This window comes from Pleuronectes platessa, chromosome 12 (genome assembly GCF_947347685.1).
Source record: "Pleuronectes platessa chromosome 12, fPlePla1.1, whole genome shotgun sequence".
NCBI lineage: Eukaryota > Metazoa > Chordata > Actinopteri > Pleuronectiformes > Pleuronectidae > Pleuronectes > Pleuronectes platessa.
Window position 1 is genome coordinate 16719686 of NC_070637.1, and position 26909 is coordinate 16746594.

The 26909-nt window shown below is 42.1% G+C and overlaps 4 protein-coding genes across 4 annotated transcripts; 1 reads left to right on the plus strand and 3 right to left on the minus strand.

Moving 5' to 3' along the window:
* On the minus strand, positions 1–8478 carry scdb (stearoyl-CoA desaturase b). Its single transcript, XM_053436267.1, has 6 exons — positions 8324–8478; positions 6210–6497; positions 5243–5373; positions 4696–4901; positions 2698–2930; positions 1–1770 (listed from the first exon to the last, which is right to left on the minus strand). Exons 2-6 carry the CDS (start codon positions 6469–6471, stop codon positions 1571–1573), a joined length of 1032 nt encoding a protein of 343 aa, XP_053292242.1. The 5' UTR covers positions 6472–6497; positions 8324–8478; the 3' UTR covers positions 1–1570.
* A 173-nt stretch (positions 8479–8651) lies between these two features.
* trmt2b (tRNA methyltransferase 2 homolog B) lies at positions 8652–13031 on the minus strand. The gene is given in 4 exon segments (XM_053436264.1): positions 8652–10547; positions 11272–11761; positions 12477–12576; positions 12579–13031. Coding segments are annotated over 4 exon segments (1458 nt in total). The 5' UTR covers positions 12826–13031; the 3' UTR covers positions 8652–9926.
* dnajb12a (DnaJ heat shock protein family (Hsp40) member B12a) lies at positions 13011–18974 on the plus strand. Its single transcript, XM_053436266.1, has 9 exons — positions 13011–13179; positions 13526–13703; positions 14510–14655; positions 14744–14914; positions 15984–16066; positions 16155–16264; positions 16359–16531; positions 17113–17255; positions 17978–18974. The coding sequence occupies exons 1-8, from the start codon at positions 13047–13049 to the stop codon at positions 17232–17234; spliced, it is 1116 nt and encodes a 371-aa protein (XP_053292241.1). The 5' UTR covers positions 13011–13046; the 3' UTR covers positions 17235–17255; positions 17978–18974.
* Positions 18975–19535: 561 nt separating this feature from the next.
* Positions 19536–20966, minus strand: LOC128453390 (DNA damage-inducible transcript 4 protein). The gene is made up of 2 exons (XM_053436269.1): positions 20686–20966; positions 19536–20421 (listed from the first exon to the last, which is right to left on the minus strand). The coding sequence occupies exons 1-2, from the start codon at positions 20849–20851 to the stop codon at positions 19907–19909; spliced, it is 681 nt and encodes a 226-aa protein (XP_053292244.1). The 5' UTR covers positions 20852–20966; the 3' UTR covers positions 19536–19906.
* Positions 20967–26909: the final 5943 nt, after the last annotated feature.

The following is a 26909-nucleotide window of genomic DNA, read 5'->3' on the forward strand; positions in this document are numbered from 1 at the left end:
TATGATCATATTTTTTTTATTCAGTATACGAATAAGGAATATTACAGAATTCCAACAAAACCAGCAAAACATACTTTACACAAGTAGAAAATTTGGTTTTATTCATTGTACACATACTGCGGGCAAAAACATTCTTTGAAAAAACTGTGCCGTTTTAAGGCATTCGAAGTTGAAGAAGTTAACACTGTAAAATAAAAATAAACTTTGCTCTGTAAAAGAGGAAGTTGGACAAGTATTACAACAGTATTGTTAATGATATTCATGACAAGTTTGGTTCTTGTATAAGAGCAAAGTATTTGATAGAGAAAATTAAATCATATTTCAAAAGCATTGTTTTGTTGAAAGGTCCCTCTCTTTTCAATATAAATAAGGGACGACAGGTTTTTCAAGTTTTCCTTATAAACAGATACCACATAGCCGAGATTAGACAAAAAATTGAAGCACTAATTGTCTTTCATAACTCCCACTTTTAGTTTTTTTTTTTTTTCTTTAAACAGATGTGCAACCCTCGTAAGGCATTTGGTCAAGAGTCTTGGCATGTTTATGTAATATCACAGAGCACAAAAGGTAAATGCACCTCTTACACCTGCGTCATTGGCCGTATCTGAGGGAGAGGCAATAAAACAACTGACTGTATATAAACCCAATAGAATGTAAATGCAAATACCTCGGTCTCTTCAGATTAAGAGCGAGCAGTCTGGTTCTGTGTTTCAGTTTAGAAGCATCTGAATGAGGAGGATTAATGACGAAGTGTGAGGCGGCTCAACGTATACGCGATGCTACGCCAGAGCGCTCCACATCAATCCTCCTCTAGATTCCCTCGGACAGTTTGGAGAGGGTGGGTTTGAACGCATCCCTACTTTCAGCCAGGGTCACTCTTCTATGATAAACGGGCCCTTGAAAGATCGGCCTTGAACATAGCAGCTTATTTTTAGTAAGACTACGAGCTTACAAAAATGAAAAAATGAAAAATAGACAAATACAAGGATTAAGCACCACTCCTTTTGGAATGGGACAAAGCACTGACAGAAGTTCAGAGAGAAAGGCCCTCAGTCTGGCTTGTAGAAACACCACACCGTTAAAGATTTTCATAAAGCTCTCAAAAAGTGCCAAAGACTGTTAATAAATAGCACATTAATAAATAGGAGATACAGTAAATTATTCTGTAATGTCGGCCTTTACACAGCGCTCACACAGACCAGTTTGGCTGTCTGTCCTACCACTGCCAAAAAGAAGACTTAAATCCTTACTTAGTCACCTTCATTCTCTTTGTGCCTGTTTTGATATTATGGTGAAAAAAACGCTGTGCTTGCATCTGCCGCCAAAGGGGCTGGCTGTGGCTAATAATCGGTGAGGACACTTCAAAACGTATAAGAGACCCACACAATTTTTATGAAAAAGGGCTATAGCTCTTTGAAGCCAGTATTAATCTCAGGAAGAGTTTTAACTTATAATCAGAAGCATGGCAATCACCACCCCACCACTGAAATGCTGCTATACCTGTGGCTACGTTCTGTCTCGGTTCGACATGTTGGTATCAGTTGCAATCGAGTTCGCAGGCGAACGGGACTCAGCCACTTCTGATGCTGCGGTCACCCGTCCGCTGAACGCGAGCGGTGATAACCTCCTTTGACACCCGCTTGCAGTCCTGGGCAAAACCCAGGAAGCACATGGTGTCTATGAAGGCAGTGGTGAGATTGAGCTTGCAGCCGAACTCGCTGGTGGAGTAGTCAAAGGGGAATGTGTGATGGTAGTTGTGGAAGCCTTCCCCTGTAAAACAAACAAAAACAATTAAAAATGTTATATACTTTATAATGAGGAGAATTATTATGATATGTTGAATGTACAATAATTTAGACACATGAAGTGTCTGGTGGAGACACCATGAACTGGAGGCTAAAGTGGAGACTTATTTATGGATGGGAAAACCTTACAGGCGTACTGTCACATGATGTAATTTACAAACCATCGTAATCAGATCTGCTGAATTAATCTCTGTAATCATTATCACGCTGCACAGTTGTCATGGTTACAGTAAAAGATGTTCCTATATAAAGACTTCATTGAAAAGCTGTGAATCCCAGCGAGACCTGCAGTAAGACCCTGTAACCAGCACAGGTAATATGTAAGAGTTTATTCAGGTCTCTTTGGGATTAGGTCTAAAACTTTTAGTACAGCGGTTTCCCCTAATTACAATGACATTCTGACTATGTTCAAACAACTGATTCCCATCTCCTGCACCGAGTAGTAAACAATCCTGATGGTGGTTTTTGTGTATCCGGATGTTCGGATATCATCAGAAACCTACATTTGTGAATTTAAGTGGAAAATACTTCAGATGCTTTTTCTTAAAGATACTCCACAAACATACCAGTATGTGCGTTTAGGTTTGCTGTTGTTTCACCTTTATTTTATGAAACAAACAATGCAGAAAAGATGTGCATTTATGTTAATGTTTTACATAAAGAAAATTATGTTTTTATTCTTAATTCAAGCTTTATATATTTGTTTGTACTTGTGATTTATTTAAAGTTATTTACAACAAAGCTGATGACATTTGCCACGTCATGGTGTTACCAGTCACCACGAAAAGGAAAGTTTTAAGTAAAAACAAAGATCAAACAAATGACACACAAAATCGCACAAACATGAATGCAGCTTTAGGATAAGTAGGTCATCAATATGCTGTTTCCTTACCCATGGCGCTGAAAGCAACGAGCGGGTTTTCCCTCGGGTTGATGGTGGTGTCATAAGGCCTGTTGCCCCATAAATGTGCAGCGCTGTTGACCAGCCAGGTAGCGTTGAGCACAACGGCGTATCTCAGGAGCCCGGGGACGAAGTATGCCACGGCAAAGGACTCACCCCAGAAGTACCAGGGCACCACGGTGGGCACGACGAAGCAGAGGAGCAGCACAGACATCTTGTAGTGACTGTAAACAAGAGAAGAACCATCAATCCTCACTTCTCCTATCTTTTTTAAATCAAAGCAGAAAAACACCAGAAAACACTAAACGTTACATTATTAACATGGTAACACAGTTATGTACATCAGTTCACTGTTCACAGTTGACAGGGCCTTTGATTGGGTCACTCATGCCAATGGTAATCCCCTTTGCCTTAGAGCACAAATGAAAAAACTGGGACCGCTTCCAGAGAGACGAGTAGAAAGGTTGACAAATGACCAGCGAGTGGACGCTGCGTGAGCACGCTGTGATTCACTCTCTAGAAACGTCCCTTATCGCTGGGTCTGTCACTACGAGGCACCTCTGGCCCGTATGAGCCACGCGACCACATCCTGTCTGAGCCAGAGGGGAAGTGACTTTGTGTCAGATACTTGCAAACCCCGGAAATAAATGTACATGGTAACTATACGTCATTAATGATATATTCAATATTAACCTTCACTGCCAATTGAGGAATTTGATATTCATATATCACTTTAGGAGGGAAAGATGTGAACATCCAGGCAACCCAGCATCCGCTCTTGACACCAGAAGCTCTCAAATCAGTTTGTATTTCCAGGTTGACATCTTTGCCGACATCTTCCACGTGTGTGGCATCTTTATTTAATTCTGGAATACTTGTATTCGCTTTGCTATTTAGTTTTTTTTAGTGTTGTGTCTGCTGCGACATTGTCCTTCTGTATTCTCTCATGGGCTCACTCTGACATGTACAAGTTTGTTGGTAGTGAGAGTTCAGTAAAATGTCCAGAGCAGCGGATTGGGACATTTGCATGTTCACATAGAGCTCCTCTGAATAATGTCAGGAAAATATTTGGACTTTAGAGCATGTCTGAGAACAGCTATACAGTCAATGACATCCTAATCGTCAATGATGATTGTTGTTCTTTTCCAATTGGTTTTAGTTCTATAACCTCAAGGATCTTTAACACAGATCTAAAAAGGAGAGTTTTACCATACTCTGAAGAAAGACATGATGTAAGTAGTATGAATGTTTTGTTTACAAGGGATAAACATGTTTGCTTATGGAAAACAGATGCACACAAGACTAGATGACTGAAACAATAGTGAAGTACCAGAACCTGGGATTTAGGGCATTAGGGCAATCACGATTATTTTAGACAATATCAAAATCACGATTATTTAAACGATTATTAATATGTGCCCTTATTCTGAAGTCTATGCTTTATTTTTTGAATCACTTCCGGTTCCGGTAAACACCGATGACGGCTGTGTGTCTTATTCCTCCGTGAAACCAGGATATCGGTGCCCGGTTATTCAAACCCTTAATGATGGCAACCCTAAGACTCTCTGACCGACTGACCGGCGCGGAGAAATGCTGGTCCGGTGTGACCGGTCTGAACAGCCAGGCGGGAGCGCGCTTGAGAATAGCGGTGCGCGGCGCGGCTGCTACATGGTCTGCTGCTGCCCTCCCTGCTTTTCCACTCGTGCTGTTTTTTTCACCGCCGATCACCACACACACACAACTCGCCTCCTTCACTTTACTGCTGTTTGAGAGTGAGAGCCAGTCAGCTGGGCCGCTGAATGCTTTGGGGGAAGGACTGAAAGGCGCATCCGCGTCTCTTTTGAAAAAAATGCCAAATAATCGTTTCAACTCAATTATTGTAGTTTGGAGATCGTTTGACCCCATAATCGTAATCACGATTAAATTTCGATTAATCGAGCAGCCCTACTATGACTTCAGTAAATCTACAAACAAGGTATTTTTGCTCACCGTCTCTGAAACATAACAACTTCATCTGCCTTCAGGTCCAACAGCTCCAGCTTCCGGCCCTTTTCGATGACGTCGGGATGCTTGCGAACCAGCAGCCATCCGATGTGGGCGAAGAAGAACCCCCGCAGGGCATTGTGGGGGTCCGCATCTGTCTCTGAGTACTTGTGGTGGACGCGGTGATCCCTCGCCCACTCGTATATGTCATTCTGCTCACAGGGACAGACACAGGCAGAGTTACAGAGAGGATTATTTGAGGCACCCCTGGTATGCACAATCAGATTAAGGTCAGGAAACATGTGGCAACAAAACAATAAATGTTTACGGCTCAGATTATATCTTTTCATTGACTTCAATCAATAAATCCCCCATTGGCATCTTTGATAACATGTATGATGCAAGAAGTCACATGCTCTACCTCGTCTATAATGTGTTTAGACTTGTGAAACTTTCAACAGATGAACATAGCGACAGCCTCATGTGGTCAAACCCTGCACGTGCATCATTCTGCACAGAGGAGGAGGTGGATTATTTGACTCTTTAACTTTACCTGAAAGGACATGGAGTTGGCGAGAGCGAGGAAGACTCGCAGGGGGAATGAAGCCTTGTAGGATTTGTGGCTCCATAATCTGTGTGCGCCGGCAGTCACGCCGAGGGCACTGAGGAGGTAGCACAGTACCGCTGGAAGGAAGAGAGAGGTGGAAATGTTAAGCAGGAAGTGTCACCACTACCCTGAGATTGCTTTTACACCACCCGAGGGGGCAGAGTCACTAGGACGCCAAGTTCTTTCCATTGCTGTCCAGGAGGACTGTGAGAAAAGTCACGTGTGTGCGGAGATGGGACGGCACAGGGGCAGCTCTGCCCTCTCAATTTTGTGTTGCTCCTCTCAAAACCACGCGCTGAATGTGTTGACTATGCGAGGGCCAGACAAGACGACACAGGATTTGAGAAGCGGGGGCTTCTGGGCTGGCAGAGAGCATTCTGTTGTAGTGCCATGCATGCAGCCTCACAATGGGATGTCTATGGGAAGGCTGATTGTGCTTTGTCTTCCCCCTGGTGAAATAATATGCAGCTCAGCATTGCAATGAGAGGGGAAAAATTATGCAGCAACAGAGTGGACGACACAAAGTTGGGACTGTTCACGAATCTGAGTCATGCCTTTACATAAGTCTAAACAGATCACAAAACACTAATTATTTATCACAGAGTGAAATCCACATACTTCTGACAGACCAACAAGTAGTTTACACGCAGCCACATGTCAGGGCTCTTAAATAACTGAGGAGGATGACATAGACTGGCAGACTTACACAAGCGTGTACGCCTATAATGAAAATCACAAGGCCTGGGGTGACTCATTCTCCATTATTGCCAGTGGCATGACCCCTCGGCCGGTGTGTACTGTATTAACAGTGATCACACAACATCAGCACATTCTGTCCTCTGCCTGTGGCCTGTAGGCAGCAGAGGAAACCCAGCTGCGGAGGCTGAAACATCGTGTGCGCCACAATACTCACTCCAGGCGAGAGTTGGCGCCGAGGCGTAGGGAAGGAGGGTGAGTCCGTAAAGTGCGCCGGTGTGCAGCAGCACCATGAGGATGATGTTTCTCCACACCAGCATTCTCGGAGGTTTGGGTCCCTCTTTCTCCTTGTAGGTGTCGTCGAAAACATCATCCCTCGTCGTCGTCGTCGTCGTCGGCAATTCTGCCACGGCGTCGCCGTTCTGCTGCTTGTCGCCGCCGTGGTGCTGCTGGCGCTCCCTGGTTCCCGTCTCGGTCATTTTCGGGGGGCTGAGGGGAGGTTTGCCTGTGTGCGGAGCGCAGAGGGGCAGAGCAAATCCGGGGAGAAGTTGGTGAGATTAATGCGCACAGCAGGATGCAAGAGCGGAGAGCAGGGGGAGAGGCAGTGGGGAGAGAGCGAGAGAGAGAGAGGGGAGGAAGAGAGCTACATAGAGAGGGGAGGGAGAGCGAGAGAGGGGGGAGGTACGGAGGCTGGCTGAGTACATACTGCACTTCGCGGCGCCACGAGCCAAGTACAGACTGAAAACACGAGTTATTATTCCATGTTGGCATAAACTATTATGTATCTCGGCAAAGGACCCCACCCAGCCTTGTATACAAATATTGTCACAATGACAACATTATAATTGACATTTCATAATCAGTTTAATAGAACCCAGCCCTTGCATTCATTAATTCCCCTCGGAAAATTGTGACGATTCCGTTACATTTCTAATGGTTATGTAAGAGAATACCATTTGGGAAATATGTTGGATAGAATTTAGCCATGTTTTGAAAACATTTTCGCCATGTAAACATATACCGATATATAATGATCACTTTAAATGCTGATCTGGAAACTTTTTTACTGATCCCTACACCCCTCATGTTCAGTATGACCTAACTTTTTTTTTTACATTTCTACTGTAGGAGAACAACACAATAGACATATCCTAAAGATGTATTAAATATGTACATGTCAACACATGAAAACCATATACAATGATCATTTGTAATGACTGAATCTGGAAAAAAATTTTTTTTACATTTCTACTTAGTTATGTAAGATAAGAACTTAGGAAAAATGTTTCAAAAAGATATTGGACATGTATTGTACCATTGGCTTCTTATTTGCTCATCCAGTGTTATGTGTAATGTTGGACGATATGGTCAAACATCATATCAGGATTGAAAAAAATTGCATATGAATAATTATCATGATAAATGGCACATTATGTAAGTTTGAAAAAACACATCTGAGGTAGATCAATTATTTGTTATACGTCCTCATAGTGCTTGCACAATGCATACGCAATATGTATATAAGCCTACCGGATTTCCGTTATATTGCTATCAATGAAAATTATATTGTGAATACCTGTTTATCGCCCATGGTCATGATAGACAACCGTCTCTTGTGTTTGGCTTCCACTTTACACCACATGTGCCAAATCTCAGTGGTCAAGGTTGGATTATAACATGCCCAGGGGCCAAAGACCCTCAGCGGCCCCCAAAGCCCCAACATTTGTTAGACATGAATACGTCACATTTATTAGACAATATATTCAAATGGATTTTATGTCCTACAAGTCAAAGACACAAATCTCTTGAGTCTACTGTCTAATAAAGTTGTAGAAAGTTGCAAGTATTCACATGAAAAGCTGCAATTGGTGAGTTGTTGGCATTTTATCTAATTAAATAATGAGTTAAACTAATAATCCATAACCAAGATTGGTGCCAATTCTTTCTCTTACAGAGTGCCACAGATCACTGGTTGGTTTCTGCTTAAGGGGAATAATGAAACAGCCATGTAAGCTATACTATGGGGGTCAATGGGGACCCTACAAACTTTTGCCCCGGGGCCCCCTGGGAGGTTAATCTGGCCATGTGTGCACCCCCACAGGTGCAGTGCTTAACAGTGATGCCTTCATGTACCACACAGCAGCTGCACAGCAACACACAGCAGAGCATTATGACAGTAATCACTCATCATAAAGTGGTGTGAAGAGCTCAAACATCAGTGACACATACAATTTGACTAGTACAAGTTTTAAACTGACTTCATAAGCTGATTTAAAGATCAGCTTATTTAGTCCCTCTAAAAGAATAAAATATGGGTAATTTTATACTCACTGTGCGCTGAGATGTTTCCTTACAGAAGAGGAACCCGGAGCTGCGGGGATGCAGGCAACACTTGAGATGTAGATAAAGATGAAAAATAAAGCTGTGTCAAGTGGATCCCTGGTTTCTGAAATCCTCTTATTACCTATTCTGGGGTCTGTTTTAAAGCAAATGCTCGAAGGGGAAATTGATGTCACATGCTCTGAATTTTCATTGGCTGTTTGCTTAACTCACGTTTACCACCCTCAGTTTTTTATTATCAGTCTTATCATAAGAGGGATACTGTTACTCAATCATTTATATGAACGTCTCTACTCTTTTATCTGGTGAAACAGTGCAAGAGGTTGCAGACACCATGATGTCAGGCAACACGGACATTTGTACCCATTAAACCTGAAATAAGTGGGACAGCACTTTGCAGCCATGACTTAACAAAGTTTAGATTTTATTTTCTTAAAGACATAGCTAATATATACATATATTTTGTAATATTCACTTGTGAAAACGTTTTCAAGAGCAGAAGTTAATCGGACTAAAACATAACTGGTGACATTTATGTACCAAGTAACCCTGGCAGCTGTTGTGGGGCTATTATAGTTCAGTTCCCTGACTGAGTGTTTACCCTGGAACTGCCTGGATGATTTAAGCATAATCATCCCATTACTTCATGCACGGAGATAAAAGATCATCCTATCTTCGAGCCCTGTCGTAATGTATGACCACACTTAAACGATGGTGGCCACTAACGGTTATACCATTCAGACACCATGTTCTGAACTTTAGTGAACTGATATGAATGGGATGGACCAACATGGGGGTTGTGCAACAGCTGTTTTCACCCAGTTTCCTTGAGGGATGGAGGCAAAGAGGCAGTACTGACACCACCTATTGCACAAACACAGCTACTGCAGGGCAGAGTAAGCGGCAATTCCAACAGAGATTGTGCACAGTTGATACTATAATGTAATAAATCTAATGTGATAGCCTCAGATAAAGACAGTGTAAGAGATTGTATGGAGTAAATGGTTAATGAAAAAAAGTCCCTATAGCTAAACGGAAATGATTAGAGCGCAGACCTCCACGTCATCCACTTAAATTCAAGCTGCACCAAATTGCACGCACATATATTTTTGGCCCTTTTTGCGTTTATTGACAGGACCGTGCGAGTGTGAAATGGGGAAAGACAATAGGAGTATTATTCCCTGGGAAATTTATGAAAATGTATCTCACATAGACATATCTCAAAATGCTAAATAAAGTGAAAAACTATTCTTCGATCACCCCAAGATGAAATGGTTTCTTTCTATGCCCAGGTCCTGTACTTGCACAAAGAAATCTATTCAGTGGTTTTTCCCATAGTCCTGCTGACAAACAAATAAATGGTTAAGATGAAAACATAACCTTCTTAACAGAGGTAATAATCAGTGGTACCACATAGCTCTGAAAGGAGGTTTAATCATGTAAAAAACCACTCTGTGTGTAGATAGTGGTGGTAACAAACATCTCTATTATCATCTAGCAAATGTAAATCATTATTCAACCCTGTGTACTCCTTCTAAAGCAGCGTTGTTGGTGAAAGATTAAACCCGTTAAACCTTTGAGTGTGACACATTTGCTAGCGCTCAAAAAGGAGCACCAGTTCACAGTGAGGAGTGTGTGGGAACATGTCCACAGGCACAGCCAGAGTAGGAGAGACCGCGTCTCCTGTGAGTTTCTTCTGCGGGTCGGGTTCACAGCACAGCTCCCTAAAGTTCCTCATAGCCTCTCCGTGTGGTTTACAGGAGACGTAGACCAGACGGCGAATAGAAGGCTGGTTTCGTAACGCTCTGACCACTCTGGGGTGCCGGCCTGCCCGAGCAGGGTTTACCACAGCTGTGAGGCCTCCACCTGTGGAACTGAGCTGTGACATGAGTCCAGGAAGCACCACCTCTGCCTTACCAGGAATAAACTCACAGTTCGGGACGTTATTGAAAGCTGCGTTGTGTCTTGCATCCTCCACTGCCTGTTCTATGAGCTCTATAGCAATAACTTTGTCCACTCTGGGTGATATGGTAATGCCAATAGCCCCTGTCCCACAGCACACATCTAAAAGATTACCATCAAGTGTCCTTCTTTCTCTGCCTTCCTCTGTATTTGGGACACGCAGGTCTCTCACTGTGCCATAGATCACCTGAGCAGCCGCCTGGTTCACTTGGAAAAAGGCATCAGCAGAGATGCGGAACTTGAATCCCAGCAACTGTGAATGACAAGAGACATAGGATCAGAAATGAAAACAAATATTAAAGTCAATACTTACTACTATCCCCAATTTCTTACTCAGCCAAGCAGATTATGTTTTCATTGTCATCTGTCAGCAGGAGTACTCAGAACCTAGTGGACTGATTATCATAAAATCTTGTGGAGGGGAGGGGAATAACCCCTGTACGAACTCATTGAATTTTGGGTGTGTATGCAAGAATTTGTCCATTGTTCAACATGGCCAGAAAGGGCGTTAGTCTTGGCAGAGGAAGGTGCTCTCTGAGCGGCCTTCTGGGTGTAACGGTTCTGAAACTGTGATACAAACATCCACATTCTCACAGGACAAAAGTCAAAAAATCACAATACCCCAACATGTTGCCACAGCAGCAATTGCAGCCTTTGAGCTAAATAAAATTTCAGTTTCACCTCTGTGTGTGTCTCATGTTGCAGAGAGGAGACTCCCATTAAAGTCAGTCGACTTGAAAACCAAAAAAGACTCGGCTCAAACATCCAGGTCTGATATTTTTAAATCCCTCCCAACTTTACATTTAGAAGTCATGTCCAACAGGTATTTGTAAGTATCTTTTACAAAAGGATCTTTTCCAGTATTATTTTTTATTGTTGATAATGAGAAAAACTGTTTCTTAAAATCTGTGTCTTCAGGATTATGTCACTTAGAAGCCATGACAACAATGTTATTGTGCCCATTTGGTCCATATTACCTCCTCGTATATGTGTGGCTGACCATGCAGCAGCTGGTAGGGGGATTCCTCATGAGTGCAGTGAGTCATGCTACTCTCCTGGAAGAACAGTGAATCCAGCTGACAGACTGATCCAGGACCCTGCGTGAAGTGACCCACCAGGTCAGCCTTATGGACCGCCACCTCCTCTTGAGTGAGACTCTGCGGATGGAAGTAGACTATAGCCATGGTGTGGCCCTCCGTGTTGGTCCTCACTGTGACCTCTCGACAGTGACCCCCGGTGTGGAACTGCAGGCAGGGCTCTAAGGGGGATAGGCGGATGAAGTCCTGGTAGTATCTGGCCACTTGTTTGAGCTTCTCCGGCATGTTGAGCAGGTGGTCTCCATTGACGCAGATGATGTTCCCCTGCCGGCCTGTGCCCACGTAGAATCCCACCGTCTTTGGGTTTCCATCCACTCCTCTGTTGACAGAAAACGTGGACTTTTTGCGGTAGCCATCCCTCACCGGGGAGCAGGGTTCGAATTATCTTTTTGTCTCTAAGGGGGTCGATATCTCTTAAAAAAGTTGGCGCACCACGCACATAGCCTATCAAGGCTAAACAATGAAATAGCCTAGGCGCGAGCAGCGCTTTTGCGCACGGTAGGCATGGGCTGTATATAACTTGACACACGCAAACAACAGACAGACACATTTTTGTACAGAAATTGATTTATTTTAATTCATTTCAATATATTATTGATTGTAATAGTCCATATATATGGATAGTCAGCTCCCTGTTAAGACTCGGCTTTTACCTGAGTTCACTTTAAACCACCTGAATAATGTCTACTAATGGAAATGAGGAGTCCATAACACATTGTCAACTATTTACAAATAATTTATTTAACCAAAGCAGTCATGTAGTTGAAATAATAATGATTCGCTATTGGAAATAAGATGTATTTATGTTTAGGCTATTTAAACTATATTTAGTGCCTGTATAACAAACTCAATGGATAATGACAATAGCAATCTCCCTTATCAATTAACTGCATAAAACCGCACTTCTTTTTTTTTTTTTTAAATGATTAAATTAAATTAATTTGCCTGCAAAATAATAATAATCATTACAATTTCAATAGGGCCACACTGTCTGTCAGTGCTCGGGCCCTAATAAATAAAATAGTGTGACATTTTTATCCCTCTCTCATTCCATCACTTTGATTCAGATTAAAAGATTTCTGGAGGGTAGGATGGAGAGGACGGGGAAGCTGAGTCTACCTCTCGCAGGGGAGAAGGACTGTGATTGATGCCCGGAGAGCTGTGACAGGATCCTCAGCTGGTGGTTTGCTTAAGCTCAAGTTGCTCATCGTAGCTGAGCCTCCACAGAGGGGTGAACACATCCGCCAGCCTCTCCTCCCACGAACAGGGAGGTTCCTTCTGACTTTTTCTCTGCTGGGGCTTTGACTGTGGTTTCCTTTGCTCAGCTAAACCACTGTCATCAGTTCAAAACAACAAACATGGAGTCCTGGGTGAACACACAATGTTGCATTTGAGAAAAAAGACTGACCTGCTGCGTGAAGCTGCCAGCACCATTTTTTTTAAGTCAGAGAATGTGCATTTAAGATTTAAAACATATCATCGACAATTCGACATATATTGGTTTAAATATCAGGGTTGACCCGCGTGTTGTAGGAGGGTTTCAAAGCTCTGAAGGGTAAAATCGTTTTACTTCGCATGACGTAGAATTACAAAGACGTCTTCCTGACGTCACTTAGCTGCGACCCGAGGCAAGTAAACATTTCCGCTGTGTCGCGATGGACTCAAACAAGGACGAAGCCGATCGGTGCATCAAAATAGCCCTGAACGCGATCGGCAACAACCAACCAGACAAAGCCAGGAAGTTCCTGGACAAAGCGCAGCGCCTGTTTCCCACGGATCGAGCCAAAAGTACGTCGAACAAACGTGTGTTTTCTGCGGTGGTTTGTGTGTCTGACGGTGGGCCATGGCTCTGAAGCCAAATTAGCCAACGTTAGCATAACCGTCTTAACCGTCACACCACCTGCCACCGACCGATGCTGGTATTTGTAGTTTTCTCAGACTCCAGCAACTGTCCCTCTGATATATTTGGTTACCCACTGGCTTTAAACAGCTTTTGCTTATTCGTAGTTTACATTTCAGCCTTGACGTCCTGGGTAGCCGCTACGCTGCTAGCCTTTAGCTCGCTGTGCTAACTACCTGGTAAACACATACACGATTGTTATTCGTGAGTAACATGGCTGCACTTTCTTTCCAGACTTGCTGGAGTCGTTAGAGCAGAACGGGAAGCCTCCAGAGGAGAACGGCGGCCCTGTGAACGGAGACGGGCCCGCTATGAGGCACCGCGGCCCCGCAGAGCAGCCGGCTGGGTCCGCACCGGGGGCCACAGACTCGGCCAAACCCTTCACTGCCGAGCAGGTCGAGGCTGTCAGAAAGTCAGTGCACACGTTGAGCTGTCCTGTTGTGTGTTCTACTAAGTACTAAAACTACGACAAGTCTATTACTTTCATCATGGGCAGTCTGCATAGTACCACTCGAAGAAAAACTTGAAACCTAATCATGCTTCTCCAATGTGATTATATGTTATTTTCTTGTTGCCACAATGAATATCTTAAAGGTCCAGTGTGTAGAAATTGGTAGTGATCGTGCATGTTGCAGCTTTATCCAGACAAAACACTGCATCACCATTGCATCTGAGAATTTACATCTGTTGTTTCACATTTCATTGATGAGTTTGTCAAATTAATTGGATTTTCAGCATTACTCGGTTGACCAATGGGTTAGGTTTAAGGGTAAATAATTGGTGGTATGTTGTTGATTATCTTGTAGCAGTAACTATCAAATCTAGGATTGGGGATGTGGTCTCTGATAAGAAGGTAGAAGCACAGGTTTTTTATGAGTCACATAACCAAATTTTAATTCTACTTTTACTGTGAAAATGCCAAATTTGTGATGCACGTTGTAATAATCTGTCAAACCACAATCTACCATGATTCTTCACACAGTAAACATAGGGTTTTAATTGTAAAAGTGACCATAATGCATCCAGATAAGTGCGGAATAATTTTCATATGGTAAACTCGGATATCGCCAATAGTATGTTGGTTTAACGACTTATAGTATAATGAGGATGTAGATGTATCTGTATGTTGTGTTTTCAGTATTTTTATTTATTTGTTTCCCCCACAATCCTCTTAGCGGTTAGAGTCTAACCATATCTGATTCCAATTTTCTGTTTCAGAATTAAGAGCTGTAAAGATTATTACCAAACTCTGGGAGTTGAAAAGGAGGCCTCTGAAGAGGATCTTAAAAAGGCTTACAGGAAGCTGGCCTTGAAATTTCACCCAGACAAAAATCATGCACCTGGAGCCACAGAGGCTTTTAAAGGTAAATTAAAAGTTCTCTCGGCTGCGGTTCTATGAGGGACATGTAAATGTCATTATTATAAGTGCACATTTGTGTGTGTTTCTTTCAGCTATTGGTAATGCCTACGCCGTACTGAGCAACACTGACAAACGAAAGCAATATGACCAGTATGGAGAGGAACGATCACATCCAACCAGACAGAGACACCAGCGTGATTTTGAAGCAGACATTTCACCCGAGGACCTCTTCAACATGTTCTTCGGTGGAGGCTTCCCGTCAAGTAAGTAGAGGCCAGGTGAACACTGTGTCTGTTGGAATCTTGTATTTTTGGTTGACATGCCTGACAATCCTATTTGACATGAGGGTGAGCCACTCAAAGCCATCAGTTGGCCATCAGCAGTCATTGGACCTTGTGTCGCCATCACTGGTGGTTATTGTGCGTTGACTTGAAACGCTTGCTTTGCTCAGATCTTATCTGTGATCAGACTGATGTGATCTTAGATAGCTGTCTGACTGGCTGTTCAGCCTCAATTTCAACCACACCTTCTGTTCCACAAGCCAAACAATACCAGCTGATGCCAGTGCCAAGCAAAGCTCAGTGCAACTTACAGCAGTTATTATCTATTTAATATCTTATAACCATATTGAGCATCATTATGCCTGGTTCCTTGTTTTGTTTGCCTCTGTGTGATAGGGTGAAAAAGACAGACTTCAGTCATTTCAGCTGTAATTACTACATTCATTGCACTGCTATATAATGTGATGTATATAAACTATTTGGTGTGAACAGGCTGAAACCAAGGTCTTAAGAACGGATCAGTCGATGTAGGTTACATACTTCACCAGCCTCGTTAAAAATAGAATTCTGTCTGCAAATATACTCATTGAAATACTTGTTCCCTCTGGCCCTGATCAGACTTGTTATTAACATCAGTCTCGAGTGATACGATGACAAGTGGACAGCTAGTACTACAGTCCACACCTCGTATGTGTCACCATGTATGTCTCAAGTGACCACGTGTGATAGGATCTCACTTCCCCACTTTATATGCAAATAATACTACATAAAATACTTTTAGTGCATTATGAAACCTCTGAATGTGGTCTGAGTGATCAGAGCTCAAATGTGTCTTGGGTGCGTTCACAGGTGAACTTAAAGTTTTCCACTTGTTATCAAAACACCCTTGCCACGTGTTCATACCAGTTCTTAACAAGGCCTCTGTTCGACGATGTGATACGTGTAATTGAATTGGCTAAAAGCCTCCTGATCTCCTCCGATAGCTTAGTCTCAACTCTGCTTTGTGCCTGTTTATGTTTTTATTATTTTTATTTTCTTTCATTCATTTTAGGTAACGTACACGTTTACAGAAACGGAAGAATGCATTTTGCACAAAATAACAGACAAGAAAGACGACAAGAACAACAGAGAGATGTAAGTCCTGTCTTTAATATTTCAGTCACACTTGAATATGATACCAGCTGAGAATAAACACTTCTCTCTTTTTTCCTTCTCTGGACAGGGAGGACTGGCTCTCTTTGTCCAGCTGATGCCCATCTTAATCCTTATCATTGTTTCTGCTCTCAGCCAGATGATGGTTACCCAGCCTCCTTACAGCCTTAGCTACCGCCCGTAAGTGGCACAACAATACTAATGCTTTCTGAGTCCGTGTGGAAATGCATTGACGTCTGTCTCACTCTGTTACTGTATCTCCTCCTTGCCTTAGATCAGCTGGACACATTCACAAAAGGCATACATCCCACCTGAAGGTGCCTTTTTACGTGGGAGATCGTTTCAATGAAGAATATTCGGGGAATAACATGAAGAATTTGGAGAGAAGTGTAGAAGATGACTATATCTCCAACCTTAGAAACAACTGTTGGAAGGAAAAGCAGCAGAGTGAGTTCACAGAAACGCTGCACATCACACTTATTTAAATTTTCAATTAATCTGCTGGTGATTCTCCCGATTTGACATATTTAAGCCTTTAAAGCTGGCTTAAACAAAAAAGCTTTAAAAATTGATGCAGAATAATTTACTAGTGATTGATTAATAATTCAATAGATTATCTCAGCTCCAGGCTAAAGTAATGCAGCTACATAGGATAGTACACCACCTGTATTTCAGCTGGTTTTCTTTGCTGACGTTGCTTTTTAGTTGATTGTTGGAATGCAATGACGCATCCTTTTGGACAATCAGTGACATTACATCTGCTCCTAAAACTTATCTTAAAAAACATTTAACTAATCCTGTTATGCCATTTTTATTACCCGTATTGTAATGTTTTATTTCTTTATTATTTTATTCCCTGATCTTGGCTTTGTCCTGAAAAGTTATGATACTATTTCAACCTTTGTATGAGTTAGAACATCTGTTTTTAAAAGTTTATTATTGTTATTCTATTATGGTATCGTGTTTTTAAGAGTAGTTGACTGAAGCCCAGTGTCGCTAACTGACTTGCTGTCCTCTTGTGCTTTCAGAGGAAGGCTTACTGTACCGTGCTCGTTACTTTGGGGATTCAGAGTTGTACCAAAGGGCGCAGAGAATGGGGACGCCCAGCTGTTCCAGACTATCAGACATTCAGGTCCTATTGGATGGCTAGAAACCACTTGCACATACATGGGTAAGTTGCTAGAACATTACAGGGACATTAGAACTGCTAATATGCACAGTAAATGACCTGCAACGACTTTGGAGTTTTGCATGTTTTATCCCACCATCTTGATTGCCGACCCTGCAGGCCACTGTGGCTATTCATTTTAATCCATTACAGCGCGTATATATTTATTTCCGTCCTATCGACTGACACCTGATGCTCGAGGGTCAGCTGTGTTGCTGTCTCAGATGTCAGGAGTTTCCCACAAACTTTTTTTCTGCAACAACAAGGAGAGCTTTTAACACAGGCCCCGCTCACAACTGCATTACCATGTGATGAAAGAACTTTGACCAATAAAGACGCATCAATAGAGGCAACTGATGGGTCACTGTGATGGATTACCTATAATCCAAGGGTCGAGCAAGGGTCAAGTCGCTGCAGATTTTATGCCGAACGAAAACTCTTAGCCACCTGTATGTACGGTGTGAATTTAAAAAATGCGTATGAAATGAAATCCTCTATTTGAGATGTAAGAATAGTAAAAGTTGTAGTTGAGTGGATCAAAAATGCAAAATCAAGTCATCAATTTCATCTTGTAGCTGCTCCACTGATACAGAACATTGCACAAGTGATAGTGGTGATGATTGAATAATTGATTCGGTGTCTTGGCTGTATTCACATGTATTAAAAGTTGATCCTGTGGTAAGTGATTGCTGCATACTAATCCCTGATTCCTTTGTTCTCCTCAGGTTCCTCTGTATTTGAATCTAATTAGAAGAAATTGGTCGGAGCCCACTCAGATTGGAGCATATTTCTGCGGCAAAACCAAGAGAATCAAACATGCCTTATGTGCAGTGGGCGACAGACCTCATCAGGGAACCTCTCTGCAACTCGCTGTAGATTGACTTCCTGTAGAACTGTGAGAAGCTTTGAGTTGACTGCTGACATTTTCTTACTCTAGTGTCTTCGGGGTGGCAAGAGTCCACTGGGCTTCCTTGGAAAAGTAAGAGCATATTTGAACAGTAACAAAGCTGCTAAGTTTAGTTTTCTCTGTCCGGATCTTTTTTTTGTTTTTCCTTAAACATTTTGAGAAACCTCATGGCCTTCTCATAGACAGACGTCTGAGCCACTCACAAGGAGCGTGTGTAATTTTTATAGTTCTTACCTATGTAAATATTCATTTTACTTTTAACAGTTCAGGGTTTATTGAAGTTAATATCATATACTATAATGTTATGTGGAATCGCTTGTAGTCTGTTGGAGTATTGAGAATCATTGCACAAATAAAACTAAACCATATTTATTAAATTAACAAACTAAAATTGTACAAAGGTTTCTTTAAATTAAATTTCTTCAATGATTGTTGGGTGCCTATCTTTTAGTAAAGCATTCAGGCACACACACACTTGTGCTTTTGTAATGAGCTGATGTGCTCGTCCCAAATTCATAATGCATCTTTGAATCTAACGTGTATTAATTGAAAAATTAAGTATAGTTAAATCAGACACCAGATGTACTGCACACAGCCTATTTTATGAATGTGCTGTTGATAGATACTGTTCTGTCGACGCAAATAACAGATAAAAAACTAATTGTTATTAACAATGACATGATATGTTTCAGCTGTGTCTTGTGTTTACTTGTTAGCAGAATTATGCAAAAACTCATAAATTGATTTCCACCAAATTTGATTGGGAAATGACACCTGGTCCTGGGAAGAAACCATTAAATTGTGATGCAGATTAAGGGGGAATTTAGATTTTTTTTTTTCTCTTTCTTTTACATTGTAGAACAGAGCATGTTTGCAAAATGTCGGTTGTTTTCAATGTAGGATTGTTCGGCCTTCACATATGCATCTGAGTAAATGGACTGAATTTGTGAAGCTGTTTTCCAGTCTTACCTACCCCTCAGAGCTCTGTCCAGTTAAGTCAGATTCACTCTTTCTCACAGCACTACCATATGTAACGCTTATACGCCAGCATAACAGTCAGGGATAGTTAGGTGTTCAGTATATCCCCTTTGATAATTTAGAACACACACTAACCAAACCATCGACAGCTGACATTTTAGGTGATCTTTTTTGGAATGCCCCTCACCACATCATGTGCCACAGCTGAGTACTCAGTGCAGTTCTAGTTTACTAAATAAAGGACAGCAGTTGTATAAAATGTAATTTGTTTCTGTTTACTAGCTGCTATCAGTGTGCTATGATCATTAGGGTGTACAGTGTGTCACTGTAGCAAATGCTTTATAGGATTAGTCTGGTAATGGGACACTGTTTTCACAAAGAAGAAAATCGTAACACAATTCAGTAGAAAATAATTTATTTCTTTATGTTCTTTGAGTCACGTACAAAACAACACAACAAGTTTTGGTTGATAATATTTGACTATCAAATACTTAAGCCAGTTCCCTTCAGGGTGTGACTTTACATTCATAGGAAACGAAGCGACCCATGTTCCAACATGAGTCTTCACTGTTGATTCACCTGCAGACAGGTGAGTAGCAGCCACATGACTTGAGCTGGTTCCAGGAAAACCTTAGTAACATGTTAATGCACCCACAGAGATGTACGTGTTGTTTCAGGGCAATCTGGTCGGTGCCGATTGACGTTACATTGCTTCTTTTTCATGTTCAACATGAATTTAGTTCAGCTCATCAAGGACAGAAGTCATTGGTCAGCAGCACTCCTCAATCAGCAGCTCCCCTGAACTATACAGTTTCCTCTTGATGGCCCTGAATCTCCTACTCAGCCTCAGAGTACTCCGGGGCCCCAGAGGCGTCCCAGACGTCTGCGGGGTCCTGCTCCCCTTGAAAAGCTTTTGAACCCTTGGCCACAACCCGCTGGACTCGGGTCTGAGCACGAGGGTCACGTGGAAGGTTGGGACCAGGGTGGCATCTACTGCTATTTGGTCCACAGTGCACAATGAGCCCTGGTCCCCCCTGTCCACGCACAGGTCGATGAGCGCTCCCCTGAGGCCGCAGGGCTCACATGTAGCCAGGTGGAGCAGCTCCTGGCTGATGCTGTGCAAGAGACAGTCGGGTAGGATCAGTTTGGAGCAGCCCAGGATGTGGGAGGCATTGTTGAGGCTTTGTGTGATAGTTGCACGGACATCTGTGGCTAGGGCCTCCTCCAGGGGGTCAGAGAAGATGCTGCTGTCAGACTCTGAGAGAGACATGTCTGCTAAAGATCCTGAAACAAAAGAATACAGGTTAGGCTCACCCTAAACTTAAAACTCAGTTTTATGGTGGTTAAAGATAGAGGCAGGTCAGTAAAAGCTTTAATCTCCTGTCATCCTTTGTCGCTCTATTTTCAGTTGTTTCGTGAGTTTTTTTTTATGTGCAAGTAAACATCTCAACAAAAGATCAAATAAAAAGCCTCTAGGCGACTATTAGCATCAACACAAACAAAAGACAATGGGTCCTCCTGCTCCAAACAAAAGCCAGTGACACTCACCAGACTCGCTCCTGCAGCCCTGCTCTGCTGGGACCTGCTGGTTGATCCCCTTCAGCTCGGCCAGCCTGTGCAGCAGGCTGCCCCAGGACAGCCGCTGTGCGCCCCTGTCCTCCGCCGGAGAGGGAGGAAAGCTGCCGTCAAGGGACTGGTTGCAGGAAAAAGACATCTTTAGACAAGAAACAAGTAAAAAAAGGGACTGTTAGAGTAAAGCAAGAAAGAGGAGGCGCAACAGTGTCCCGTAACAGTGGGGCCCCGGAGCTCCTATCACCAGACCAGCTGGAACACACTGTAACAATGGAACAAAGCATTAAATACCCAAGCCCCCAACGGCCCGCCCATTGTTTTGGTTAGCCAATGAGGGTAAAGCACACGTCTCCCATCTCGCTAGCCTGCCTGGTAACATTGTTGGTTGCTTTGATGAGCAGCCCCCTCCCCTCTGACCCCCACAGCCGCCTGACCCCCACTCAAACTAGTTCACAAGTTTTTATTTATAATAGGCAATAGGAGCCACACTGACCGAGCCAATCAGTGTGGGTAAGACTGTGTGTCACACATATAAAAAAGGAAAGGAGCATTAATTGATACTTTACTTTAAAAAAAAAACAACTCTGAAGCCAAATTTGTATCATGGCAGAAATTAAGGTATTTTAGCTCCAGATACAATTAAACCCATTGTATTATTAACTATTATGGTAATACTTTAATGTGGGTCATCATTGAATTGACCAGAGTCAATTCAAAAGTCAACACATGTAATGTATCTGGACTGCATGTGTTGATTGTTTCACACTGTGTCAGTTGGTTGGTTAAATGTGTGTTTGTTTAGTGTGCGGAGGTGGTGTGATCTTTTAGAAGGTTTTCAATAATTTACAAGAACCCTTTTTTTTCTTCTTGTTCTCGGGGAGATTGATTCCAAGAGGTTTAGAGAAGCAACCGACAGGTCTGTAGCAACTTTTGGAGCAACTCCTGACCACAAACCTAAACACACACAGAGAGAGAGAGAAACCATCCCCCACTGCTGAAAAAACACCCCTGTCTCCTCTTTCTAGTCCTCCAGAGCTAAACCCTCCCTGTGTTTGATTTCCATGGGAGTAGCCTAAAAAATCACACCATTGCATGCACTTCAATGGGGGTGCTGTTCAAACATAGGCAATGTGAAACACCCTTAACGAATGGAAGTTGGCTACAAGTAAAGCTCAGTTCTAGACTCATTGAGTTAAACAAATTTTGTTCTATCATAATTTGTCAAGAAAACAATATCAAACACCTTAAAAATCTAATCTGCCATGGAAATAGGTCACACAACTTACTTGTACTGGTAAAACTGGGGAATCGACATGAAAGAATATTACTAGAATGTTTGAAGATGGATTTACTGCAGGCATTAACTTTGCAGTATATCTACTGATGCAATATCTCAACATAAATGGTGTAATACACTGTATATCCAGATCGTGGCGCCAGTCTATCACCTTAAAATTGAAGACAATAAAGAAGCTGCAGTGGTCTCCACTGTGGTCTTTTCCCCCTGCTTTTTAATGTGTCTCTGAACCCAGTATACGGATGTTAATGTGTCATTTTACTAAGGTTCCCTGTTTGGGGTGAAACATTATTTTTGACATGTCATGGGGAAAACAAGGGGGTAAAATGTTAAAGAGGAAATAAAGCGTGACAGGCTCTGTGTTTTACTGTTCAACAAAGGCCGGAGAGAGCTGTTAGGCCAACCAGCCCCAGGCCATCCCATAATTCATGTGTAATAAATCTACAGCAAAATGAACTGTTAGGAATTGATTTTTTTTCCTGTTTCTGGAACAATGTGCTTTGATCTGCAGCACATTGCAATGAATCAGAAACGACAAAACCTTTGCCCTCTCTATTTTTCATTTTCCTATTAACTATTTGTTCCAGCATTGGTTGTGAGAATTATCCAGCGATTACGAGGCACTTACAGAGAGTGGATGATGCAACATGTTTACACTTGAGCTGGCACACATGCAACCTTCTTCAGGCACTTTTGAATGTGCCCATGTCGGTGATTAATTCAGAAAACGGGTAAAAGGGTCCCTGGCTTGTGTTTGCCAGGCTGTAACTATGGCAACACCCTGCTGTCGAGTGCAGGGTCCACCTTACTGAGACGTCTGAAATGTCTTCCTGTAACTGTCCTGGACTCTTTGTGTTTTTTCCTTTGTACATGAAAAGTGGGGCAGCGTCGTCCCCTCTGCGTATGATCATAGTACGAACAGAGGGTCATTCCATTTCCCTGCTAAATACCCCATGTGTGCATCATCTCATTCCTCAAAGCCAAGTGTTTATTATCTGAGGCACAATCTTCTGCACCAACACATTAACACATCTATTGCTTATGGCCTGTACTTTGAATGTTGGGTTTAATGGAGCATTAGACCATATTTGCCCCGAAAAGAGAGTTAAAGTATCAACTACCCAGTGTTTCAAAGTGCCGCCCTTCATTGAGAATGTTTAAAAAAGGTTGAGCAATTACTTATTTTTTATGAGCTTGAACAGAAATAGCAGTTTTGCACATGTGCTTTTTTTCTACAACCATCTTTATTAAATGATCTTATACGAAGAAAATCTCAAATCCCTTCTCCATGTAAAAATGAGGCGAATCGAGGAAATTGCATTTAACTACAATTTGAGAAAACTATAGTTGACTGAGTTGTGTTTTACGACATTGCTGAACTGTGAATGAACAAGCATCCTCTAAGACTGTATCTCATTTATTAAACTTAGCTTAGACAAAATCTTTAAATTAGAAGCAACATAACCCACACTCAAAAAAGCTGCACAGTGATACTACACGGATATTAAGTATAAGAATCAATATATTAAGATAGATTTTATTTATCCTAAACACATGCACAGACATGCAAAGGCACACTCATGCAATGGAAGGAAAATTTAACCTCTGCTTTTAACCCATCTGGTGCAGGACACACAGAGCAGTGAGCAGCCATGTACGGCGCACAGGGAGCAGAGGTTGGGGGAGTAAGGTGCCGAGTCGAACCAGAGACCTTTTCTGCCCATAGTCCAAGTTTCTGCCACTAGTCCACCGCCTCTCTCTCTCTATATATATATATATGTATGTTTGTGAAGCATCTATCCACTCCACAGTTTCTACATGTACATAGGGAGAGTCGTATAATTTAATTTGACTTAATTTATTCATAATTTAAATATGGTTCACGAGATTTTCCTTTGTTTATTCTAGTTTCCAGTTATTATGGCTGTGCCTGAAAATGAGCCTGATTATTGATATCGGTTGATCGTCATCAGGCATTGTCGGTTGATAGGTGAAGGAGTAAATGACAGTCGATGCATACCTGATGAGCCGCGACCATACGACATCAGACAGCGGAAAGGATCCTGATCATTATTTATAAGTACTCTTAACGCGGCTTGTCCCTGACTGAAGCGATCTCTCATTTTAGAACCATGTGAATTATTTAGACATGCTGCCGATTTATATGCTTTTGTGTTTGGTTTGAATTAAACACGACTCGTTGTAAGTGTTGTGACTACTCTTTAAATCTTGAATAACTTCAGATATAATCCGTATGGGGCGTAACTTAATAATAATAATAAATTAACATTTCTGTAAATCCTGAAATATCAACCATGAATGAATATTAGTGTCAATCCATCTGGTAAATATTGAGACATATCAGTTTGGACCGTAGACTGTCAAAAAAAAGAGATAACTGCTCCCTAAATGTGAAGCCAAATTATCTTGGTTGCCCCCTTGTGGCTGGCTGCAGAATAGGTCATAAATCCACCTCCTCCATGTTTGCTCATGCGTTGATTTATTTTCTGGTGAATTTGGTTTTAATTTGTTATTTAATGCTACAGAAATGTGGTGTTGACAGCTGAAACTGACTTGTGACTGGTTGATTGTGTGTATAGGCGGGGCCATGTGGCTCCACACCACGATCACTTATTCATAGACTAATGAATCCAAATTGCGTAAAAAGGGCAAGATGGTGGCTCCCATTACTGGGATATTTTAGCTTTATTTTGGAATAACAGGAGGAAGTAGTGATGTGTCCTCCATCTTTATGGTTTGGACCAAACTACCTGATCCACTAACCGATCACCACACAGCCATTCATCATGCCATATGCTTGGATCCCAAAACGTGATACAAAGCATTTGATATTCTAGTGAGGATTGTGAAAGTTGTGTTTTCTTCTGTGGTATGTGGTGGCTGACAGTATGGTAACATGTTTTGTTTATGGGCATCACCTGATCTTTGCATGTCTCCGTCCTGAAGCTATTCCTACCATTACAATTAGGTTTCTCTTCTTTCCTTCACAAAGCATCCGACCCGGGGAAACCACTCTCACACGACTGACATTTCCCTCCCCTTTATCAGGATTACACGAAACCACGAAACCCCCTTCGGCTCCGTGACTTTAGGATTACTCACCCATTTCTTTCTATCTGTAACTTACTCCAATAAATACGGTGAACATTGTTGGCCTGTCATGTTCTGCTCCTCCTCTCAGTTGTGTGACTGTCACTTCTCACCTGTCAGCCGGTTCATGCCACGTCTGGGACTCCGAGAGCCGCACTGAATAGGTGGTTTATTGGATGTTTTTAATTTTATTCACGTCGCTTCATTTGACTCATTGCTCTTAGTCTGATTATTGTAGAATGAAGCGGACTGATTGCTACAGCTGCAGAGGCACAGTGTTAGAATCCATCAGTCCAGTTCAGACCAACTGCAGATCTGCTGTTTGCATACATGATAGTTTTTCACCAATCTGAGAGTGTGCAGCTCTACTGTAAAATATGTTCACACTCATGTCATCCTGTCTGGATTGAGAAACTCGGATTTGATCACATCCTACTTTTTTTGCATTTTAACTTGTGTGTTCAGTTTTTCATACAACTCCCCCTCGCTTTATCTTTCCTCGTAAACTTTATAGCGCTCAGCCGAGAGGATGGATGACGCCCTGTCTAGTGGCTGCCGTTATTAAGAGGGCTTCAGAGACACTCTTTTCAGGATGAAGAAACAAAACCATGGTATCGGTTAATCCAGCACTTCAATTACGAGCTGTCAATCAGTGTGTGTCTCTGGAGGAATCGGCTGAGGGCACAGCAGGGAGCGATGCAGCAGGCAGGGCAGACACAGTCAGGTACTAAAGCTGTGGCACAATGAAAACGCCCCAATTCCGAAAACATGGGAATCATCTCAGACTGACTGCCTTTGTGTCGTCTCTTAATCAACGGTGATAACGAATCTGAGGCAGCACAGACATCACACCTCCAACTTTATTATCTCTGCAATCCACGTTTAGTCTGAGATATTTTACTCTTATAGCGGCAGGAAGGAGAAGATTGTAGGTTTGGCAAGTAATTCAGTTTCATGCAGAGGTGGATGTACAGTAAACAAAGAGACAGTGTTAAGTATCATGCAATTAATCATTGTTTTACATGAATCGACAGTTCATACTAATATTACAATTTAATATAATGTGACACATAAATGTTCAGTTTTTATTGATTCAGCTCAACGACAGTCGTGTGAGAGCTGAAGCAGTGCAAGTAAAATTAATAACTTCAATCATCATAATAAAAGGAAGAAGAATTTTAGTTTTTTTTAGAGTCCATATGCGTATATGCTGAAAGTGTGATATTCCCTGAACAAGGATTTAAAATCTTGCTTGGGTGTTCTTCAATTAATGAAACTCTGCTAAGACAATAAATATGAAACTTTAGATCTTACTGAGTAATATCTATGTTATGATGATTGTGTAGATAGATAGATAGATAGATAGATAGATAGATAGATAGATAGATAGATAGATAGATAGAGAGTTGATAGATAGATAGATTTTACAACATTTTAGACTAAATGACTAACGTAATCACTCAGCTGAGACTCACACTACACAAACTGTCCCACCTGAACAAACCATTGTTCCATGAAAAGTCTTTTCATCTCAAATTCCAACCATAATTCTATCACTTGCTCTCTCTCTCTCTCTCTCTCTCTCGCTCTCCCCCACTCTCTCTCTCCCTCTCTCCTCACCCCCTCCCTCCCCCTCAGCAGCAGCATCCTAGAAGGTGATCAGTTGGTACTTTCAGCCTCAGCATCAGCATCCTCCTGCTCCTCCTCCATCCTCCCAGAAGAAAACTCGACAGCCGGTGTTTGTGTGAGGTTTGTGTGGTTGTTGTTGGGTTTGTTTTAATTATCCGAGACC

What these genes read in the sequence shown, in the direction of transcription:
- scdb (XM_053436267.1), bottom strand. Translation starts at nt 6,471, where the DNA reads ATGACCGAGACGGGAACCAGGGAGCGCCAGCAGCACCACGGCGGCGAC. An exon ending in GGCGCCAACTCTCGCCTGGA is followed by an intron (nt 5,374 to 6,209) that starts GTGAGTATTGTG and finishes TCTTCCTTCCAG; the next exon opens with CGGTACTGTGCTACCTCCTC. An exon ending in CCAACTCCATGTCCTTTCAG is followed by an intron (nt 4,902 to 5,242) that starts GTAAAGTTAAAG and finishes CCCTGTGAGCAG; the next exon opens with AATGACATATACGAGTGGGC.
- LOC128453390 (XM_053436269.1), bottom strand. Translation starts at nt 20,851, where the DNA reads ATGTCTTTTTCCTGCAACCAGTCCCTTGACGGCAGCTTTCCTCCCTCT. An exon ending in GGGCTGCAGGAGCGAGTCTG is followed by an intron (nt 20,422 to 20,685) that starts GTGAGTGTCACT and finishes CTTTTGTTTCAG; the next exon opens with GATCTTTAGCAGACATGTCT.
- dnajb12a (XM_053436266.1), top strand. Translation starts at nt 13,047, where the DNA reads ATGGACTCAAACAAGGACGAAGCCGATCGGTGCATCAAAATAGCCCTG. An exon ending in CAGGTCGAGGCTGTCAGAAA is followed by an intron (nt 13,704 to 14,509) that starts GTCAGTGCACAC and finishes TTTCTGTTTCAG; the next exon opens with AATTAAGAGCTGTAAAGATT. An exon ending in AGCCACAGAGGCTTTTAAAG is followed by an intron (nt 14,656 to 14,743) that starts GTAAATTAAAAG and finishes TGTTTCTTTCAG; the next exon opens with CTATTGGTAATGCCTACGCC.